Source organism: Tachyglossus aculeatus, chromosome 4, assembly GCF_015852505.1.
Source record: "Tachyglossus aculeatus isolate mTacAcu1 chromosome 4, mTacAcu1.pri, whole genome shotgun sequence".
Classification (NCBI taxonomy): Eukaryota; Metazoa; Chordata; class Mammalia; order Monotremata; family Tachyglossidae; genus Tachyglossus; species Tachyglossus aculeatus.
Window position 1 is genome coordinate 52,367,175 of NC_052069.1, and position 20,824 is coordinate 52,387,998.

The 20,824-nt window shown below is 41.0% G+C and overlaps 1 protein-coding gene across 1 annotated transcript in view; it reads right to left on the reverse strand.

Moving 5' to 3' along the window:
* Positions 1–20,824, reverse strand: part of DPYD (dihydropyrimidine dehydrogenase) — an 884,509-nt gene that overhangs the window by 463,340 nt on the left and 400,345 nt on the right. Inside the window, exons 9-10 of the mRNA XM_038745292.1 lie at positions 10,054–10,161; positions 4,072–4,241 (exon numbers count right to left, since the gene is read on the reverse strand). Coding sequence (XP_038601220.1) covers positions 4,072–4,241; positions 10,054–10,161 — 278 coding nt within the window. The remainder of the gene's footprint in view (positions 1–4,071; positions 4,242–10,053; positions 10,162–20,824) is intronic.

The window sequence follows — 20,824 nt, forward strand, 5'->3', positions numbered from 1 at the left end:
CGTTCATTCTCAGTCTCTTTTGCAGGCTCCTCCTCAACCTCCCACCCTCTTACTTTGGGGGTTCCCCAAGGTTCAGTGCTTGGTCCCCTTCTGTTCTCGATCTACACGCACTCCCTTGGTGACCTCATTCGCTCCCATGGCTTCAGCTATCATCTCTACGCTGATGAAACCCAGATCTACATCTCTGCCCCTGCTCTCTCCCCCTCTCTCCAGGCTCACATCTCCTCCTGCCTTCAGGACATCTCCATCTGGATGTCTGCCCACCACCTAAAGCTCAACATGTCCAAGACTGACCTCCTTTTCTTCCCTCCCAAACCTTGCCCTCTCCCTGACTTTCCCATCTCTGTTGATGGCACTACCATCCTTCCCATTTCACAAGCCCGCAAACTTAGTATCATCCTCGACTCCGCTCTCTCATTCACCCCTCACATCCAAGCCGTCACCAAAACCTGCCGGTCTCAGCTCCGCAACATTGCCAAGATCCGCCCTTTCCTCTCCATCCCAACCGCTACCCTGCTCATTCAAGCTCTCATCCTATCCCGTCTGGACTACTGCATCAGCCTTCTCTCTGATCTCCCATCCTCGTGTCTCTCTCCACTTCAATCCATACTTCATGCTGCTGCCTGGATTATCTTTGTCCAGAAACGCTCTGGGCATATTACTCCCCTCCTCAAAAATCTCCAGTGGCTACCAATCAATCTGTGCATCAGGCAGAAACTCCTCACCCTGGGCTTCAAGGCTGTCCATCACCTCGCCCCCTCCTACCTCACCTCCCTTCTCTCTTTCTACAGCCCAGCCTGCATCCTCCGCTCCTCCGCTGCTAATCTCCTCACCGTACCTCGTTCTCACCTGTCCTGCCATCAACCCCCGGCCCACGTCAACCCCCGGCCCACCTCATCCCCCGGGCCTGGAATGCCCTCCCTCTGCCCATCCGCCAAGCTAGCTCTCTTCCTCCCTTCAAGGCCCTACTGAGAGATCACCTCCTCCAGGAGGCCTTCCCAGACTGAGCTCCTTCCTTCCTCTCCCCCTCGTCGCCCTCTCCATCCCCATCTTACCTCCTTCCCTTCCCCAAAGCACCTGTATATATGTATATATGTTTGTACATATTTATTTCTCTATTTATTTATTTATTTATTTTACTTGTACATATCAATTCTATTTATTTTATTTTGTTAGTATGTTTGGTTTTGTTCTCTGTCTCCCCCTTTTAGACTGTGAGCCCACTGTTGGGTAGGGACTGTCTCTATATGTTGCCAATTTGTACTTCCCAAGCGCTTAGTACAGTGCTGTGCACATAGTAAGTGCTCAATAAATATGATTGATGATTGATGATGATGATGACTGTGTCTGACCTGATTTTCTTGAATCTACCCCACTTGCTACACTGCATGGCACATAGTAAGTGCTTAACAAATGCCATTAAAAATTTTGATTCTCCACAGTGGCCAGTCCCTAGAACCTACTTAGTGTGGCAGGGAAAGGTCAGGAAACCTTAACTGCGCTGGGAGCTGAAAGTGTCCCAAACAGAATGACAACCAGACACTGACAAAGGTAGTTATCAGCGGCAATGGAGCATTCGATTATGCAGGCCCACTCTGAGTGGCTTTGACAAAGTGAAAATTAGTACATTTAATTGGTTTAGTTGGAAATTCAAGAGTTCAGTGAAAGGTAAATTTTGTAAATAGGGCACTAAGTAATAAGGATCTAGAATCACACAACTGTAAACCATAAAGTTACTATCCCCAAAGTGAATAAATACACTTATAGGCTGTACACTACCATGTAAGAGATGAGGACAATATCTGCATGGATCAAAAATTTCATGGCACTGGTATGCACCATTAATAGTCCTAAACCATATTGGACTTGAGTGCTATGTGAAATGAATTTTATTTCATTTCTTTTAGTCATAATTTCAGGCCTGAAATAATAACAATAATAATAATAATAATAATGACATTTATTCAGCGCTTACTATGTGCAGAGCACTGTTCTAAGCGCTGAAAGCACTGCACTGATGTTACATCCTCATGCTTTCTCTTGACTGGCCCAAAAGTCTAATCGTCCACTGCAGCCTGAGTTGGCTTGCTGCTCATTCCCTGCAGCCTGCCCAATGCCAGCCTAAGTGGATGCCAGGACTGTTCCGAGGCAGACAGAGCAGGATTTCTTACTCTATTTATTTTACTTGTACATATCTATTCTATTTATTTTAGTTTGTTAGTATGTTTGGTTTTGTTCTCTGTCTCCCCCTTTTAGACTGTGAGCCCACTGTTGGGTAGGGACTGTCTCTATATGTTGCCAACTTGTACTTCCCAAGCGCTTAGCACAGTGCTCTGCACACAGTAAACGCTCAATAAATACGATTGACTGATTGATTGATTGATTGAGGGAAGGGTGAGGGGTGTAAAAACCTGGAACGCAACGTGTCAATTAAGCCAACATTAAGATTAGGAATACTGGAAGGCAAAAATAGTATTACTTGATTATAAAAAAACATTGGCTTTTTCTGCACAGTGGAAGTCCCCACTAATATTAGGCAACTATTAGGTATACCTTTCTGCACAATTGCCCCTCCAAAAATTGTTTTCCATGGAAAATTTTCATTTTAAGCACCTGCACCAATTTGATCCAACCAGATCCTTAACATGTAGGATATTCAGTAGTCCCAATATTTCTCCACGGCCACCACGTCTCTGTCCAGAAACCTATTTTTTGCAGGCTTTACACTATGGGGAAGAACTACCATGGTTTGACCTAGGGGAAGCAGCATGTACTAGTGAACTAGTGTACTACAGAAGCAGCATGGCTCAGTGGAAAGAGCACGGGCTTTGGAGTCAGAGGTCATGGGTTCAAATCTTGGCTCCCCCACTTGTCAGCTATGTGACTTTGGGCAAGTCACTTAACTTCTCTGGGCCTCAGTTACCTCATCTGTAAAATGGGGATGAAGACTGTAAGCCCCCCGTGGGACAACCTGATCACCTTGGAATCTCCCTAGCGCTTTGAACAGTGCTTCGCACATAGTAAGCGCTTAATAAATGCCATAATTATTATTAATTATTAGTGAATAGAGCCTGGGTAGGAGTCAGAAAGACCTGGTTCTAAACCTGGTTCCACCACTTTCCTGATGTGAGACCTTGGGCAAGTCACTTAATTTCTCTGTGCCTCAGATACTTTATCTATAAAATGGGGATTAAGGCTGTAAGCCCCCTATGGGATAGGGACTGTGTCCGACATGATTACTTTGTATCTTCCCCAGTGCTTAGAACAGTACCTGGCACATAGTAAGCGCTTAACATATACCACAATTATTAACATTATTATAACCAGCCCTGAAAGTCACTCTTTATAACAGGAATGATCTAGTTTTCAGGCTTTAGGAGACTTACCTTTCTAACTCTATCTATTGGCCTAACTTTCCCCTGGGAGTTTGTTCAAAGTTCATGTCCAAAATGATGGTTCAGGCATGTTTTGTCAATAGCCAGCTTTATCCATGAAATCATTTAAATTTAAGTGATTGCTAATCACTTTAACTCAGAGAGATTTGTTCTATGAAAAAATTTAAAAAATGACTGATCCTACCCATCATTATCACACAGCACCAGGGGCAGACTGACACGCAGTAATCGGAGGTGAATGATCCCAGCATTTGTATGAATAGTAACCACTCATTACAGAATTGTTGGTATGCTTTCATTTACTAAATGAGTCTAAATTTCATCTATCTGTAAAAAATATGTGTTGAACCGGGTACTGGTGGTCTACACAAACCCTAATGCCAGTAGATAATGGAGAAATATTTCAAAAGTAACCTTGAGCAGGATAACCAGTCCCATTTCGGAATGATCCATGAAATTAGACGTATTACCCAAACTTCTATTATGAATTTGATTTTCTCCTAAATGGCTGAATTAAGCTAAACAATAAGGTACAAAACTGGAACTTCTCAACAACTCACGTCGCAACATTTCAGGAGCAATCTAATGACGTAAGATAAGAATCACGCTCTAAGAGTTTCAGCTCCTAAAACACATCCTATTAAAATGCCAAATCACCCTGATGGTGCCAGTTTACCTCCTCTGGGACGGCTCTTATGTTAACAAAGCCCTTTCGGAAGACCACAAACACGCGGCGAGCTCCACAGCGTAAAGCAGATGTTGCACAGTCAAATGCAGTGTCTCCAGCTCCAAGAACAATCACAGCTCCCTGGATCGATGGCAATGGAGAGTGACAGGCACACATTCCTGAGTGATGAAAGGAAAACCCCATTTTCAAGTAGAAAAACCATTTCTGCATGACAGCTCCAAAGACGCTTGTACTCAAAGCGGTGTAAAATTGCATCTCACCGTTTCCGAGGATGGAGTGTCACTATCAAATTATTCTGCTTCACTGAAAGACAGTTTTATTCCCATTTTAAAGATAGGTTCATATGTGTAATTTCATAGTCAGTACCCTTAGCAGCAATGCTTTCTTTTCTATTCCGAGGAAAGCAGACTACACAACATTTTAGAGAGTTTAGGCCATGCCGTTTTGGAATCAACCATTTAAAGCTCCACAAATTTTCCCTCTCTTTTCCTCATTTAAGAATAAAAAATGGCACGTAGAATGCCAGGCATTAGAGGTAGCATTCGTTTTGAAGCAAAGCCTCACCCACATCCTTTGTGGTCAGGGCTTGAGGATGCTAATTTTGAATATCAAGTGGAAGGATTCATAGTTTGGGAAAAGAGGAACTCGTTTGTTTAGAAAAAAGCTTCTGATTGTATGTTAAAGTTCAAAAATACGGCTCAGTCTAACTTGTTAACTTCAGTAATCCAGTAGGAAAAAGACATTGCTTAACATCTCACTGCCCTTCCAAGCCATATGCTTTGGCAGCTGACTGTAATATCAATTTCTTACTATTTTTTTTCTGAAAATGAATTTAGAAGAAAAGATAAAATGTCTTTATATCATTTTGGCTTACAAAAGTATGTTTTAGAAGAACTATGAGCTTCGAATTGACTATTACTCAAGGGCTAAAGGCATATATTTGAAAATCTTTTTCTTATTCCCAGGAAAAATGAAACGCAGGCAGTAGATAGATGAAGCAGCAGGAATGTGTCTATCAACGCTGTTATATTGTACTCTCCAAATGCTTAGTACAGTGCTTCACACACAGTAAGCACTCCATAAACATAATTGATTGATAACTCCCTGTTAAACTAAGAAATTGCTGATTTAAAAAAAAAATTGAAAACTTAAAGAATGAAGATTTATCATCTCAAGCAATGCAATAATTTTCCTTAGAGGAGACTGTGATTGAGGTTATTCACCATTTCAATTTTCAATTCTGGTGCAGTTTTCTAACAAGAGTTGAGAAAAAAAATATTTGGCTTTAAAAACTACTGGTAAAAGCACATTTATCTGTGCTGAAAACATATACATAGAGCACTTTTTTTCTACTTGCATATTTGGGATTTTCACTATTGTACCATCACAATATTTAGCTGTTACTTTAGTGTTTCCTTGATATAGTTTAAGTTCAATTTAGTGCTTAGTACAGTGCTCTGCACACAGTAAGCACTCAATAAATACAACTGATTGCTTGATTACAAAGTAATTTACAGCTCACAAAACACCTATGGATGATAGGCCATAAAAAACGTTCCAGAGAACCAATTTGGTTTAGAATAGGGAATGAATTAGAGAATATTGGAATTTTGATTAGCAGTTAACAATTTTTCAGATGGCAACATTTCCAAAATATACCTAACATTGGTTATTCTTTGTGCACAGAATAACGGTCCCAGGTCTCACTCATTTAATATCTTTTGACTGCTAGTGACTAACAGAGTGACAGAAGAAACAGGAGGCTATCTAGCCTCTGGGCTTCATTCATACAATTGTATTTATTGAGTGCTTACCGTGCGCATGATCTCCTTCCTTACAACCCAGGGCTTAGAACAGGGCTTGGCACATAGTATACTATTATTATTAACCCAGTGGATAGCAAAGTGCTTGACACATTCATTCATTCAATCATATATATTGAGTGCTTATTATGTGTACTAAGTGCTTGGGAAGTACAAATCGGCAACATATAGAGATGGTCCCTACCTAACAGGCTCACAGACTAGACACAGAGTAAGCACTTAATGAATATCATTATTAATTCATTAAATAAAAAAAACTGGGTTCTAATTGCAGCTCTGCCACTTGCCTGCTGTGTGATCTTGGGCAAGTCCCTTGACTTATCTATACCTCAGTTTCCTCATCTGTAAAGATGAGGTTAGATACCGGTTCTCCCTCTCCATTAGACTGTGAACCTAATGCAGGGTAGGGATGGGTTTGATGATGATATTGATAGTATCTGTTAAGTGCTGATTATGTGTGGTACTCAAACACAAGATAATCAGGTTTTACACAGACCCTGTCCCATATGGGTCTCACAACTTAAGTGGGAGGGAGAACAGCTTGCTAAGTGCTCTTGGTGTTGACTCCAAATTTGGCCTGTTCACGTTCACCAAATCCAGCTTTCTTCCAACAACTTTGATCTGTTTACATTGATTAACGTAACACTGAGTACAGTGCTTGGCACATAGTAAGTGCTTAACCAATACCTCAGTTATTGTTAGCACTAGTAGTAGTATCATCTTTAACTCCAAATAATAATAATAATGGCATTTATTAAGCGCTTACTATGTGCAAAGCACTGTTCTAAGCGCTGGGGAGGTTACAAGGTGATCAGGTTGTCCCACATGGGGCTCACAGTCTTAACCCCCATTTTACAGATGAGGTAACTGAGGCACAGAGAAGTTAAGTGACTTGCCCAAAGTCACACAGCTGACTTTGGAGCCAGGATTTGAACCTATGAACTCTGATTCCAAAGCCCGGGCTCTTTCCAATGAGCCACGTAAAATTTTGCATTTCCTTATTAGTTAGGAACCCATATAGTTCATATTGCTCAATCAATCAATCAATCCTTTCTTAATGATATTTAACCTCTTACTCTGTGCCAGACACTGAACAAAGCACTGGAGGACTGTTCTAGACTGTGAGCCCACTGTTGGGTAGGGACCGTCTCTATATGTTGCCAACTTGTACTTCCCAAGCCCTTAGTACAGTGCTCTGCACACAGTAAGTGCTCAATAAATACGATTGATTGATTGGAGGAGATGCAAGATAATTAGTTTGAACAGTCCCCATTCCACATAGTGCACACAGTCTTAATCCCAAGTTGATGATGATGATGATGGTATTTGTTAAGTGCTTACTATGTGCCAAGCACTGTTGTAAGTGCTGGGGTAGTTACAAGGTAATCAGACTGTCCCACATGGGGCTCACATATTAATCCCCAATTTACAGATGAGGTAACTGAGGGTACAGAGAAATTAAGAAGTTAAGTTAGGAGGCCTTCCCAGACTAGGAGGCCTTCCCAGACTGAGCCCCCTCCTTCCTCTCCCCCTCCTCCCCCTCTCCATCCGCTCTGCCTTGCCTCCTTCCCTTCCCCACAGCACCTGTATATATGTATACATGTTTGTACATATTTCTTACTCTATTTTACTTGCACATATCTATTCTATTTATTTTATTTTGTTAGTATGTTTGGTTTTGTTCTCTGTCTCCCCCTTCTAGACTGTGAGCCCACTGTTGGGTAGGGACCGTCTCTATATGTTGCCAACTTGTACTTCCCAAGCGCTTAGTACAGTGCTCTGCACACCATAAGCGCTCAATAAATACGATTGATTGATTGATTGATTGATTGAAGTGACTTGCCCAAGGTCACACAGCAGACAAGTGACGGAGCTGAGATTAGAACTCATGTCCTCTGACTCCTAAGCCCGTGCTCTTTCCACTAAGCCACGCTGCTCCTTCCCAAAGGACACCCAGCAGACAATCAATCAGTCCATTCGGTCATATTTATTGAGCGCTTACTGTGTGTAGAGCACTGTACTAAGCACTTAAGCGGTCAATCAAAGACAAGTGGTGAAGCTGGGATTCAAACTCAGGTCCTCTGAACCCCAGGTCCATGCTTTTTCCACGAAACTGTGTTCGTTCATTCAATCGTATTTATTGAGCACTTACTCTGTGCAGAGCACTGTACTAAGCGCTTGGGAAGTACAAGTCAGCAACACATAGAAACGGTCCCTACTGAACAACTGGCTCACAGTCTAGAATTAACTCCAATTAATTAATTCCAATTAACACCATTCATTGAGTATTCATTCATTCAATTGTATCGATTGAACACTTTTGTCTGCAAAGCTTTGTACTAAGTGCTTGGGAGAATACAATACTGTCAGAGTGGTTGGTGCATTCCCTGCACACCAGGAGTGTTTTCCCAAAGATATTAAGTGCTCCGGGATTTGATATACGAATGTACTGGAAAGGAGGCTGTTATAGTTTTAAAGTCCTCCTACTTAAACCCACAGTCCTCTTGGGAGCTTCTGTTTAGATTAAAAATAAAGGCAATCATTGTCATAACAGTGAAAATATATTCTAGGAATAGAAACAAATTGATAACTATCCCCACTGATACACAGTAAGTTGAGAGACCATAAGTACTTGTTCCATTATGATTTTACTCATAACATATTCATTAAATTTTAATGACTAGCTTGTTTTAGTTATCTAATTTTCTTTTCCTGAATTGGTGAAAATAAAATTGAATTCTTTCTAGAGCTAAATATTTTGAAATCATAGACCTTGTAGATATTTATCCAAACTATAAAGACATAAAATTAACTGTATCATGTTTTTTTCTGATCATGAAAAGCATATTTTAAAATGGTCATGTTAATAGGAACTGGAAAATACTATGCTATTCCCTTAATACGGTACTGTGTCTCACTTCCAATGGTCTACCAAAGGTTAAGGAGTGACATCCAGAAGCTTAGGGCATTAGAAGACCACCTCATCAGATGTTCGTTTATAATTTGGGAAAGACCATTAAGAGGTCATCTAATCTATCCTGCTGCAGTAGGAGCAAATACGCAATATTACAGGTAGATGAGAATACTATGTTTTAAAAAGCAACAAGAACAAAAACAACAAAAGAACCAACAGGGATGGAAATCCCAGCAGACCTTTGAATTAGCAAATCTTCCTAGTAGGATATTATCTCTTAAGGCTAGCAAAAATCCCTCTTACTGCAGCATGAGGTCATTTTTAATGTACAGTAAAAGCCACTATCCCAAGACAATTTCCCCATATATTTTAGCTGACATCCCTTTTGGAGAAGGACTTTTCAATACTTGAGTCCTTCCTACCCCATCCCTGAGTCATTTGCTTAAACTCCCTAAAGAGCTCCAGGGAGCCATCAAGCAGGGAGCTTTCTTGCCTATTTTTGTCTGTTTCTTATACTTCAAGGTGTCTGCTGTCCCAAGGGGCATTCCGCATAAGCTCTCCCTAGTTCTAGGAAAACTTCAGGATTTGTTGTTCTGCTCTGATCAGCAAACAGTCCTCTCCCTCTAACAATAGCTTCAACTTGAGGATAGCCTTTAATCTGATCAGCAAATGGTTGTCTGAATTTGCAGTCTGGATTTACAAGGTTGTCGTTTCTCACAGACCTTCCTGGCCCTCAAAAGCTACTCTCCTAGAGCCTTCTGTGTGTTCTTTTTAAAAAATGGCATCTGTTAAGTGTTTACTATGTGCCAGGCACTGTACTAAGTGCTGAAATAGATACATGATAAGCAGGTTGGACACAGTCCATGTCCCACATTGGATTCACAGTCTTAATCCCCATTTTACAGATGCGGTAACTGAGGCACAGAGGAATCAAAGTGACTTCCTCAAAGTCACATAAGTGGAAGAACTGGAATGAGGACCTAGGTCCTTCTGTCTCCCAGGGCCATGTTCTATCCATTAGACAACACTGCCTCTCTCATGGTTTTACGAAGGCTCTGGCTGAGCAATCTAGACCCCAAGTATCAGAATTCGACATTGATTGACACCTCATATTCTCTGAGCATGACGGATAACAGCGCTTTCCTGCATGAGGAAGGCTTCAGTTGGGGTTAGGGATAGAGAGAATCAGAATCTGTTCATTATTTAGCATTTAAAAATGGAGACAAACTGTACCTGGCTTGCTGGCTTTGGCCACCAGTGGCAAAAAGTCTTTTGAGGTGTAGAATCCCTGATCCACACTCAGGTCTTGGAATATGCTATCCTTGTTTGGTTCTGGCAAACCTGTCAAAAGAAAATGTGGAAAAAAAAAAACTGCATTAGCTTCCATGAAGATTTTGATAGCTGATATATAAGGAGGAGTTTCTGGAAGAATATATCCTATCTTATCCTAAATAAACATCCTAGCCATGAAAATAGGATACATCTCCCCCTTCGAGACTGTGAGCCCGTTGTTGGGTAGGGACTGTCTCTATATGTTGCTGATTTGTACTTCCCAAGCGCTTAGTACAGTGCTCTGCACAGAGTAAGTGCTCAATACGATTGAATGAATAAATGAATGAAATAGGCCTTGATATTAGTCAGTCAACTGTTAAAGAAGCAGCAGCAATGTTTAGAGGCTTCTGGGTATGTGGGCAATCCAATTAAAAAATTCAATCTTCATTTTCAATAGGAAGGAGGCTTGAAAGGGTGTCCTAAATATTGCCTAACTCAATTCAAACATTTTCATTAGCTAACACAAGTCGGGTGAATTTTGACCTAGAGGACTTATCACAAATTGAAGATAAATAAACAGAAAATATTCATCGTGTCATAGGCAATGAACAGTGTGACAATAACAGAAATCATTAGAAGACAGGCCCTGTGAATGTGAACTGGCCAAATATGAAGTCAACTAATTTCACCAGACTCCCTGTTAAAGAACACTTCATTGAGATAGGCACTGGATTACGTCTTTGAACATCAAAGCATCAACCTCGTCAAAATCATCAACATGTTCTCCCTCCCATTCATACCGTGAGCGCTATGTGAGATAGGGACTGTTCCTGACCTGATTATCCTCTACCTCAGCGCTTAATACAGTGCTTAGCACATAGAATATACTTAACAAATGCCTTTATCAGCATCACCAGGGCATTGTACTAAGCACCTGGGAGAGTACAACAGAGTTAGCAGACATGTTCCCTGCCCATAATGAGTCTAGAGGGGGAGACAGACATTAATATAAATACTTGATAAAACAAATTTATAGATATGTACATAAGTGCTGTTAGGTGGAGGGTGGGGCAAATATCAATAATAATAAATATGGTATTTGTTAAATGCTATGTTACTTATTTACTTACAGAGAAGCAGTGTGGCTTAGTGGAAAGAGCGTGGGCTTGGGAGTCAGAGGTTTTAGGTTCTAATCCCGGCTCTGACTTGTCAGCTTTGTGACTTTGGGTAAGTCACTTAACTTCTCTGTGCCTCATTTACTTCATCTGTAAACTGGGGATTAAGACTGTGAGCCCCATATGGGACAATCTGATTTCCTTGTATCTACCCCAGTGTTTAGAACAGTGCTTGGCACGTAGTAAACGCTTAACAAATACCATCATTATTATTACTATTATTATTATTATTATGTGTCAGGCAAAGCAAATCAGGTTGGCAAGTGACAATGTCCAACATGGGGCTCACAATCTTAATCCCCATTTTACAGATGAAGTAACTGAAGCACAGGGAAGTTAAGTGACTTGCCCAAGGCCTCACAGCAGATAATTGGCAGAGCTAGGAGGAGAATCCATAGCCTTCTGACTCCCATACCTGTGCTCTATCAAAAGCTCAAAGGTTGCAGATCCAAGTGCTTCGATGACAGAAGGGAGAGCGTGAGCTGGGGAAAAGACAGTTTAACTAGGGAGGCCTTCTTGAAAGAGACGTGACCTTAATAATGCTTTGAAAGTGAGAAGAGTAGTGCTCTGGTGTATTTGGAGAAAGAATGAGTTTCAGGCTAGTGAAAGGAAAGGGGTTGGTGGCAAGATAGGTGAGACTGGGTCAGAGTGAGTAAACTGGAACTAGAGGAGCAAAGAGGGCAGGCAGGGTTGTAGTAGGAGATTGGTGAGGTGGGGTTGGCTGGGGTGAGCTGATAGAGTGCTTTAAAGTCAATGGTAAGGAGTTTCTGTTTGACGTGGAGATGGATGGGCAACTATTGGAGGTCCTCGAGGAGCGGGGAAACATGGACTGAAACGTTATTTTTAGAAAAATGATCTGGGCAGTAGAGTTAAATATGAAATGGAGTGGGGAGAGACAGGAAGCAAGGACGTCAGTGAGGAAGTGGATGCAATGTTTAAGCAGCGTGGGGTAAGTGCTTGGTTCACCATGGTAGCAATTTGGATGGAAAGGGAAGAGGAGATTTTAGCACTTTGGAGAAGGTAGATCTGATAAGATTTGGTGACAAATTAAGCACTTAGTACGGTGCTATTCGCTTAGTATAGTGCTCTTCACACAGTAAGCACTCAATAACTACAATTGAATGAATGAATGAATATGAGGATTGAGAGAGATGAATCAGGGACAATGGCAAGGTTATGGGCTTGTGAGATATTGAGGATAGTGGCATTGTCTACAGTGATGGGAAAGACACTGGGAGGACAACATTTACGTGGGAAAATAAGGGGGTCAATTTTGGACACGTTTAGTTTGAGGTATTGCAAGGACATCCAGGTAGGGATGTCCTTAAGGCAGCAGGCAATACAAGATTGCAAGGAAGGAGAAAGTTCAGAGCTGGAGAAGTAGATTTGGGAATCATCCTCATAGCAATGGTAGTTAAAGCCATTAGAGAGAATGAGTACTTCAAGGGAGTGGGTGTAGACAAAGAATAGAATGGGATATTGAATTGAGCCTTTAGGCAAATTCCCCAGTGTCAGATGGTGGGAAGCAGAGGAGGAGTCAGCCAAAGAAACTGAGAAGGAGAGGTCAGAGAGACAGAAGACCAAAATAGGATGATGCCAAGTGAAGCTAAAGTTGGATAAAGTTTCAAGGAGAAAGCTGTAGGTGTACTCACTGCAACAGTATCAGGTTTTGAAAAGAACCATGGGGGTTATCCATATATTGGTTAGTAGTAATTTCAGAACTCGAGAAAAAAGTCACTGGACTGGAATGATTAAGAGCTATGGTCTTTCTCAGTAAGGGAGTCAAGCACAAGTTTGCAATTACCAACAGCCTTCTGACTGCCAAATAAGAGAAACACATCATGGATTTCCCAAAGCATCAACAGTGAGAAATAATTGATAGGTGAATCAGAGTCAGAATGATAACAGGGCACTAAACTGAGCATCCCTACCGGAGCCTACTTTCAGATGGTAGAAGGAAATGGGACACTTAGGGGGCAGAATTACTTTAGTACAATCTATCAATCATTGGTATTTCTTGAGCTCTTACTGTGTGTAGAGCACTGTATTAAACGCTTGGGAGACTACAATGTAACAGACATCATTCCAGCCCCACAGTGATTTTATAGTCTAAAACTGTGTCTACCTGAAGGCTTCAGACCATTCCACCCCTGATTCACCCTATATCCCAGGCATCATACATTTGGGTCAGGGCAATTCAGGATTCTGTCAGTCCCCGGGGCATAGTTGTTGGAGCACACGCCTAGGAATTAGAAGGTCATGGGCTCTAATCCCAGCTCTGCACCTTTTCTGCTGTGTTACCTTGGGGAAGTCACTTAACTTTTCTGTGCCTCAGTGACCTCATCTCTAGAATGGGGATTGAGACTGTGAGCCCCACATGGGACAACCTGATCACCTTGTATCTCCCCCAGCGCTTAGAAAAAAAAAGCCAATTAAAGCCAAAACTGTCCTAGCACTTGAAGAGTTGGTAGATATGTTCCTTGCCCACAGTGAGCATACAGTGTAGAGGGGGAGACAGACACATTAGTATAAATAAATTACAGATATGTATATAAGTGTTGTAGGGATGAGGGAGGGGTGAGTAAAGGGTGCAAATCCAGGTGAAAGGGTAACAAAGATGACAGTTGGGGAAGAGGAAATGAAGACTTAGGGAAGGCCTCTTGGTGGAGGTGCGCTTTTGTAAGGTTTTGAGGATGGGGAGAAGGATCATCTGTCAGATATGAAGAAGGAGGAGGCCAGGAAATCGGTGGTGAGATAGAGTAGAGAAGATCGAGGTAGTGTGTTGGTTGCCATTAGAGCAGTGAAAAGTGTGTGCAGGACTGTAGTAGGAAAGTAGCCATATAAGGTACCGGGGGCAAGGTGATTGCTTTAAAGCCAATGGTAAGGAGCTTCTGTTTGTGGAGGAGGTGGATGGGCCATCACTGGAGGTTCTTCTGGAGTGGGGAAACATGGAATAATACTGCTGCTATTATTATTATTATTATTATTATTATTATTATTATTATTATTGTTATTATTATTATTACTACTGTTACTAACCCTTGAGCCATTCTTATTGATCCAGAGCCACTGAATTCTCCACATCTCGGCTTCTAACTGGTACTATGAGAAGCATAGTGGAAAGAACTGGCTCAGTGGAAAGAACATGGGCTTTGGAGTTAGACGTCCTGGGTTCAAATCCCGGCTCCTCCAATTCTCAGCTGTGTGATTTTGGGCAAGTCACTTAACTTCTCTGGGACTCAGTTACCTCACCTGTAAAATGGGGATTAAGACCATGAGCCCCCTGTGGGACAACCTGATCACTTTGTAACCTCTCCAGGGCTTAGCACAGTGCTTTGCACATAGTCCTAAATAAATGCTATTATTATTATTATTATTACTAGGTATTTTTATATTTAACTGTGGTCAGAGTCATTCCCCCTGGCCCTGCCACCACCTCTCTAATGTTGCACCATGTGCTTATCATGCTAGTTTGGGTACTATCAGAACCCGTCCATGAACTTTGCCCCATAGCTTCCCAAAGGAAGGCTAAGACCAAGCCACCAACAATTAATGGGCCTTGGAAGAAGCTCTGCCCACCCCTGGTATCACTGAAGGGACATTCCTACCCCCTGCTGCGTAAGTAACCAAAGAAGTTGTTGACCTGAGGAGGCAAAGGAGACAACTTAATTTACTATGGATGATGCGGTTAGCGATGTGGAAACCCTTATTTTAACCGAATTCCTGACAAAATGTTTAAGACTTAGGGGGCTTCATAAGCTATTCCAATTAAACTATGATACACTCATTTTTATGGTATTTGTTTAGCACTTACTTTGTGCCAGACAGTGTACTAAGCACTACCTCCCCTCCCCCCAGACTGTAAGCTCCTTGTGGACAGGGAATGCGTCTGTCTATTGTTTTACTCTCCCAAGCACTAAGTACAGTGGTCTGCACACTTGAGCGTTCAATAGATATGACTGAATGAATGTATACAAGCAAATCAATCAATCATATTTATTGAGCACTTACTGTGTGCAGAGCACTTTACTAAGTGCTTGGGAAGTACAAGTTGGCAACATATAGAGACAGTCCCTACCTAACAGTGGGCTCACAGTCTAAAAATCAGGTGGAACACAGTCCCTGTTTCATATCAGATTCACAGTCTTAATACACATTTTACAGTGAGGTAACTGAGGCAAGGAGAAATGATTCACCCATGGCTTCATCCAGCATCCTAGGTAATTTGCAAATCTACATCTGAAACCCTGATCTCTCTCTTCCTCTGCAGTCTTGTATTTCCTCCTGCCTTCAGTATATCTCTACTTGCATGTCCCGCTGACACTTCAAACATGTACAAAACAGAACTCTTCAGATTCCCACTCGAACCCTGTCCTCCCCGAAATTCCCTTCTCTGGAGACAGCTCTACCATCCTCACAAGCCCATAACCTTGGCATTATCCACGACTCATCTTTCTCAACCTCTCCTCTCAATTTCTCTCAGTCAACATACACATTCCATCTGCCACCAAATCCTCTGAGTTCAACCACTGCAACATGACTAAAATTTAGCCTTTCCTCACCATCCAAACGGCTACCACATTAATCCAAGCACTTCCTCTATCCCCATTTGATTACTGTATCAGCCTTCTTGCTGACCTCCCTGCCTCCTGTCGCTCCCACCTCCAGCCCATACTTCACTTTGCTGCCCCAATCATTTTTCTATAAAACCATTCAGTATATGTTTCCTCACTACTCAAGAACCTCTTGTAGTTGTCCATTCACCTCCTCATCAAACAGAAACTCCTTATCGTTTTCTTTAAAGCATTCAATCACCTTGCATCCTCCTACCTTGATTTCCTTCTACAACAATAATAATGCATTTATTAAGCACTTACTATGTGCAAAGCACTGTTCTAAGCACTGGGGAGGTTACAAGGTGATTAGGTTGTCCCATGGGGGGCTCACAGTCTTAATCCCCATTTTACAGATGAGGTAACTGAGGCCCAGAGAAGTGAAGTGACTTGCCCAAAGTCACACAGCTAAGTGGCGGAGCTGGAATTTGAACCCATGACCACTGACTCCAAAGCCATGCTCTTTCCACTGAGCCATGCTGCTTCTCCACGCTGCCCAGCCCGCAGACTTTGCTACTGTAATGCCAATCTACTCACTGTACTCGATCTCCTCTACTTCTCTGCTGATTCCGCACCCATGTCCTGGAATACCTTCCTTCTTTGCATCTGACAATCACTCTCCAGTAATTCATTCATTCAATCGTATTTATTGAGCACTTACTGTGTGCAGAGCACTGTACTAAGTGCTTGGGAGAGTACACTATAACAATAAACAGACACATTCCCTGCCCATGAAACTTACAGTCTGAGGGGGAGACAAACATTAATATAAATAAATATATTACAGATCTATATGTAAGTTCCATGGAGCTGGGAGGGGGAATGAATAAAGGGAGCAAGTCAGGGCGATACAGAAGGGAGTTGGAGAAGAGGAAAGGAGGCCTTAGGGAAGGCCTCTTGGAGGAGATGTGCTTTGAAAGCTGAGAGAGTAATTGTCTGTCAGATTTGAGGAAGGAGGGTGTTCCAGGCCAGAAGCAGGATGTGAACAACAGGTCAGGGTGAGATAGAAGAGATCAGGCACATGAAAAGATTAGCAGTAGAGGAACAAAGTGTGTGGGCTGGGATTCAAAACCTTATTAAAAGCACATCTCCTCAAGAGGCCTTCCCCGACTAAACCTTCATTTCCTCCTCTTCCACAGTCCATTACCCTTTCACTTGGATTCGAACCCTTAATTTACCACTTTCTCAGACCCACAACACTTATGAACATAACCATTCATTCATTCATGCATTCCATCAATAGTACATCCATAATTTATCTATTTATATTAATGTCAGTCCCCCCCCTTCTAGATTGTAAGCTCACTGTGGGCAGGAAAAGTGTTTACCAACCCTATTATGATGTGCTCTGCACACAGTAAGTGCTCAGTAAATACGATTGAATGAATGAATGAATGTTCTTCCAAGCACTTAGTAAATGCTCTGCACACTTAAGTGCTCAATAAGATTGATTGATTAATTATGAATTATTCATTTATATTAATGTTTGTTTCCCACCTCTAGACTGTAAGCTTGTTGTGGCAGGGAACATGTCTACCAACTCTGTAGTACTCTACTCTCCTAAGCTCTTAGTACAGTGTTCCGCACAAAGTAAATGCTCAATATTGATTATGCCCTTGTTCATGTGACCCTCTTCTATTCCTATCCCTCACTTCTAAGATTGTGATTGGTGGGTGTGGATTGCCTACAGCTGCTCTAGTTTTCAGTCACAAAATTAAGATTGACATCACTGTCAACGGTATCTTCTTTGAAGACAAATATATAACCACCAGTTGAAAGGTTTTTTTTTTTCAATTTAGCTAATAATTTTGATCTTCAATTTTTTTTCTAAACAAGTGAGATATAAACCCATAATAAGGATCAGGCCTGAGTAACCCACATTCCCAATATTCTCTACAGAATCATAACTTCCTAAGAAGGATGGAAGATTCCAAATCATCATCATCATCATCAATCATATTTATTGAGTGCTTACTGTGTGCAGAGCACTGTACTAAGCGCTTGGGAAGTGCAAGTTGGCAACATATAGAGACAGTCCCTACCCAACAGTGGGCTCACAGTCTAAAAGTCTAAATACACAGTCACAGTCTAAATACAACTATCTTATAAGTTTTCTTAAAACGTCCTGTGACATTTACATGGAAAGGGTGGAAACAAGAGAATTGTTGGGCTACGGCCCTTTAACAGAAATAGGGTCTAGAATAGTCTGAACTACTGTAGTAGAGAGCAGGGCAAAGGTCAGAAGGAGCAGAATAAAGTTTGATAGGTTTACTTGCAAACCTTCACATTTTTGGCTTTATAAAAGTCTAAAAGGCCTTATTTTCTTTTGAGTGAACATATGCAATGGGAATGAAACAAGAAATATAATTCATGCTCTGAGTTTCATTTATAGTTTCATTCACTCACTTCACCCACCCCACTGAAAAAACTCTAGTGATTGCCCATCGAATCCATATCAAAGACTCCTCACTATCGTCTTTAAAGCACTCCATCACCTTGCCCCCTCCTACCTCACCTCCCTTCTCTCCTTTTACAGCCAGGCCCAACTTTGCTCCTCTAATGCTAACCTTCTCACTTTGCCTCAGTCTTCCCTGTTTTACTACATCCTGCCCTTGTTCTGGAATGCCCTCCCCCTTCTCAAATCAATTACTCTCCCCCAACTTCAAAGCCTTATTGAAGGTACATCTCCTCCAAGAGGCCTTCCCAGATTAAGCCTCACTTTTCCTCATCTCCCACTCCCTTCTGCGTCGCCCTGACTTGCTTCCTTCTCTTTCCCCTACTCCCAGGCCCACACCACTTATGTACCTGTCTATAATTTTATTTGCATTGATATCTGTCTACCGTGCTCTAGACTGTAAGCATGTTGTGGGCAGGGAATTGCACTGTTTATTTTTGTATTGTACTTTCCCAAGTGCTTAGTCTGCTCACAGTAAGCACTCAATAAATATGATTGAATGAATGGATTCATAGATGCAAATGCAGATTGTGGTACTTCCATATATTCTGTTATATGTGGACCGATAGCCTATACCTTAAGTAGCTATAAAGAGTATTAAACTAAATATTACTATTATAAAAACTTTTCCTACACTCTAATTTGAAGATTGCTGTGGTTGGACATGATGGAGATTAAGAAGTTTCTAAGCCATTCTCCATTTACGTCCCCCACCTAATTAGAGCTTATCAAAAAGGATTCCTCAGTTACATAGAAGGGACGGGGATAAATAAAAAATGGTGTAACATACCTTCCAGACACTACACATTTTTCCTGTCTTCTACAATCTTAATTTTGTGATTGAAAACTAAAACATCTTAATCTTCAATACAGGGATAATTTACTATGATAATATCAATCAAGGAAAACATCTTTTCTAAGAATTCAAATATGTGTTTACTGCTCCTCTAAAGTATCTCAATTTCTGTGTCCATATTTCTCTTTCACTCTTGCATAATGAAGCACAGTCCCCAGTGTTTTCTTCCAGATGACGTTACTAGGATATTTGCCTAGTCTGGCTCTTTGAATTATGCTTGTGTGTTTTCTTTTAGCTTCATCTCTCAACTGGTTGTCATTCACAATTTTCTTGACATTCAGATTAATTTCTCACATATTTTGAAAAGAAGGTAAGAAAACCTTAATGGATATATACCTTGGGGTGATTTCTGTGTCAGCACATGCATTTTTCTTAATGAACGTAGCCCTTAGAAATTGTTATGAAATTACTGAATATAAGCGTACCATATCCCAAAGTAAAGAAATCATTAATAATAAAATAGTAAAAGAGTAACAGTTATATTACAAAATAAATCTACCAAGCTTTGAGAGAAAACAAATTTGGAACAGCCACCTGCTGTGGAGATGAGGCAGTATTCTCAACAGCAGGAAATAAAAGGAAGAGAAAAGAAAAACACAAAAGCACAGACATTAAAAAAGTAATTAAAACACTTATCTCCTTCCACATACATAACAAAAAGAAAAAAAAAACTCAACCAACCACCTAAAAACACACTCTATTGAACCGCTCAGCAGGAAGCTGTATTAAAACCGCCACCATAAAAACACATTCAGAACACAGGATCCTCCTTTAAAAATATCAACCTTAGAAGTTTTAACTAATGTGTTAATCAGTAGTAAGCATTCCATACATGAGTAAGATCCCAGATACTTTCTGGATTTCTTTTAATGTGCTGCTATATTTTTTTAATTAAAATAAATTCTTAAATACAGGGCAATTGTTAACTTCTAATTATACTAGTGAATAGTGCTAAAATATTAAAGCTTGATGAATGAATTATGTTGCGTGATTGGAGAATGTTGTAGATGAACGGAATAATATAATGCATTTTAATACCACATGCACTGAAGTGATTTTTGTTCCCTAATCTATTAAAATACAAACCTTCCCTCACTCCAGTTGAGGAGTAAGAAGAGTTGATCATAATTAAATAATGGACACCGTCCCCATCACCTACATTTCAGCCTTGGAAAATTCAGAAGTGTCATAAATAGTCCGCAAACTCATTGTACACAGGGGCGAGTCTACCTACTCTTTTGAACTCTCTCAGTGCTTAGTACAGTGTTCTGCACACAGGAAGCACTGATAAATACCATAAATACCACTGATTGACAATGAAAAATGAAACTACAAAAGCTTCAAGCAAAGGCCATCCTTTAGGACAGTCACCAACTATTTCAAAAATAGCCTAACATTTATTGTAGACAAAGTCTTTGACACAGTTTAATCTCAAAATGTGTAATATCAATTATATAATGTATTATAGTATAATATTCTGAGCCTAGAGAGAAACAGATGGTATAGAGACTTTAATCGCAAAGTTTGACACAAGATGGGAGCAAGAATCTATAAGACTGCTCATGAACAAAGCAAAAAAAACGAACACTAGGTGCATTAGTTGATATTAAATATGCCTACAGACATAGGTGAT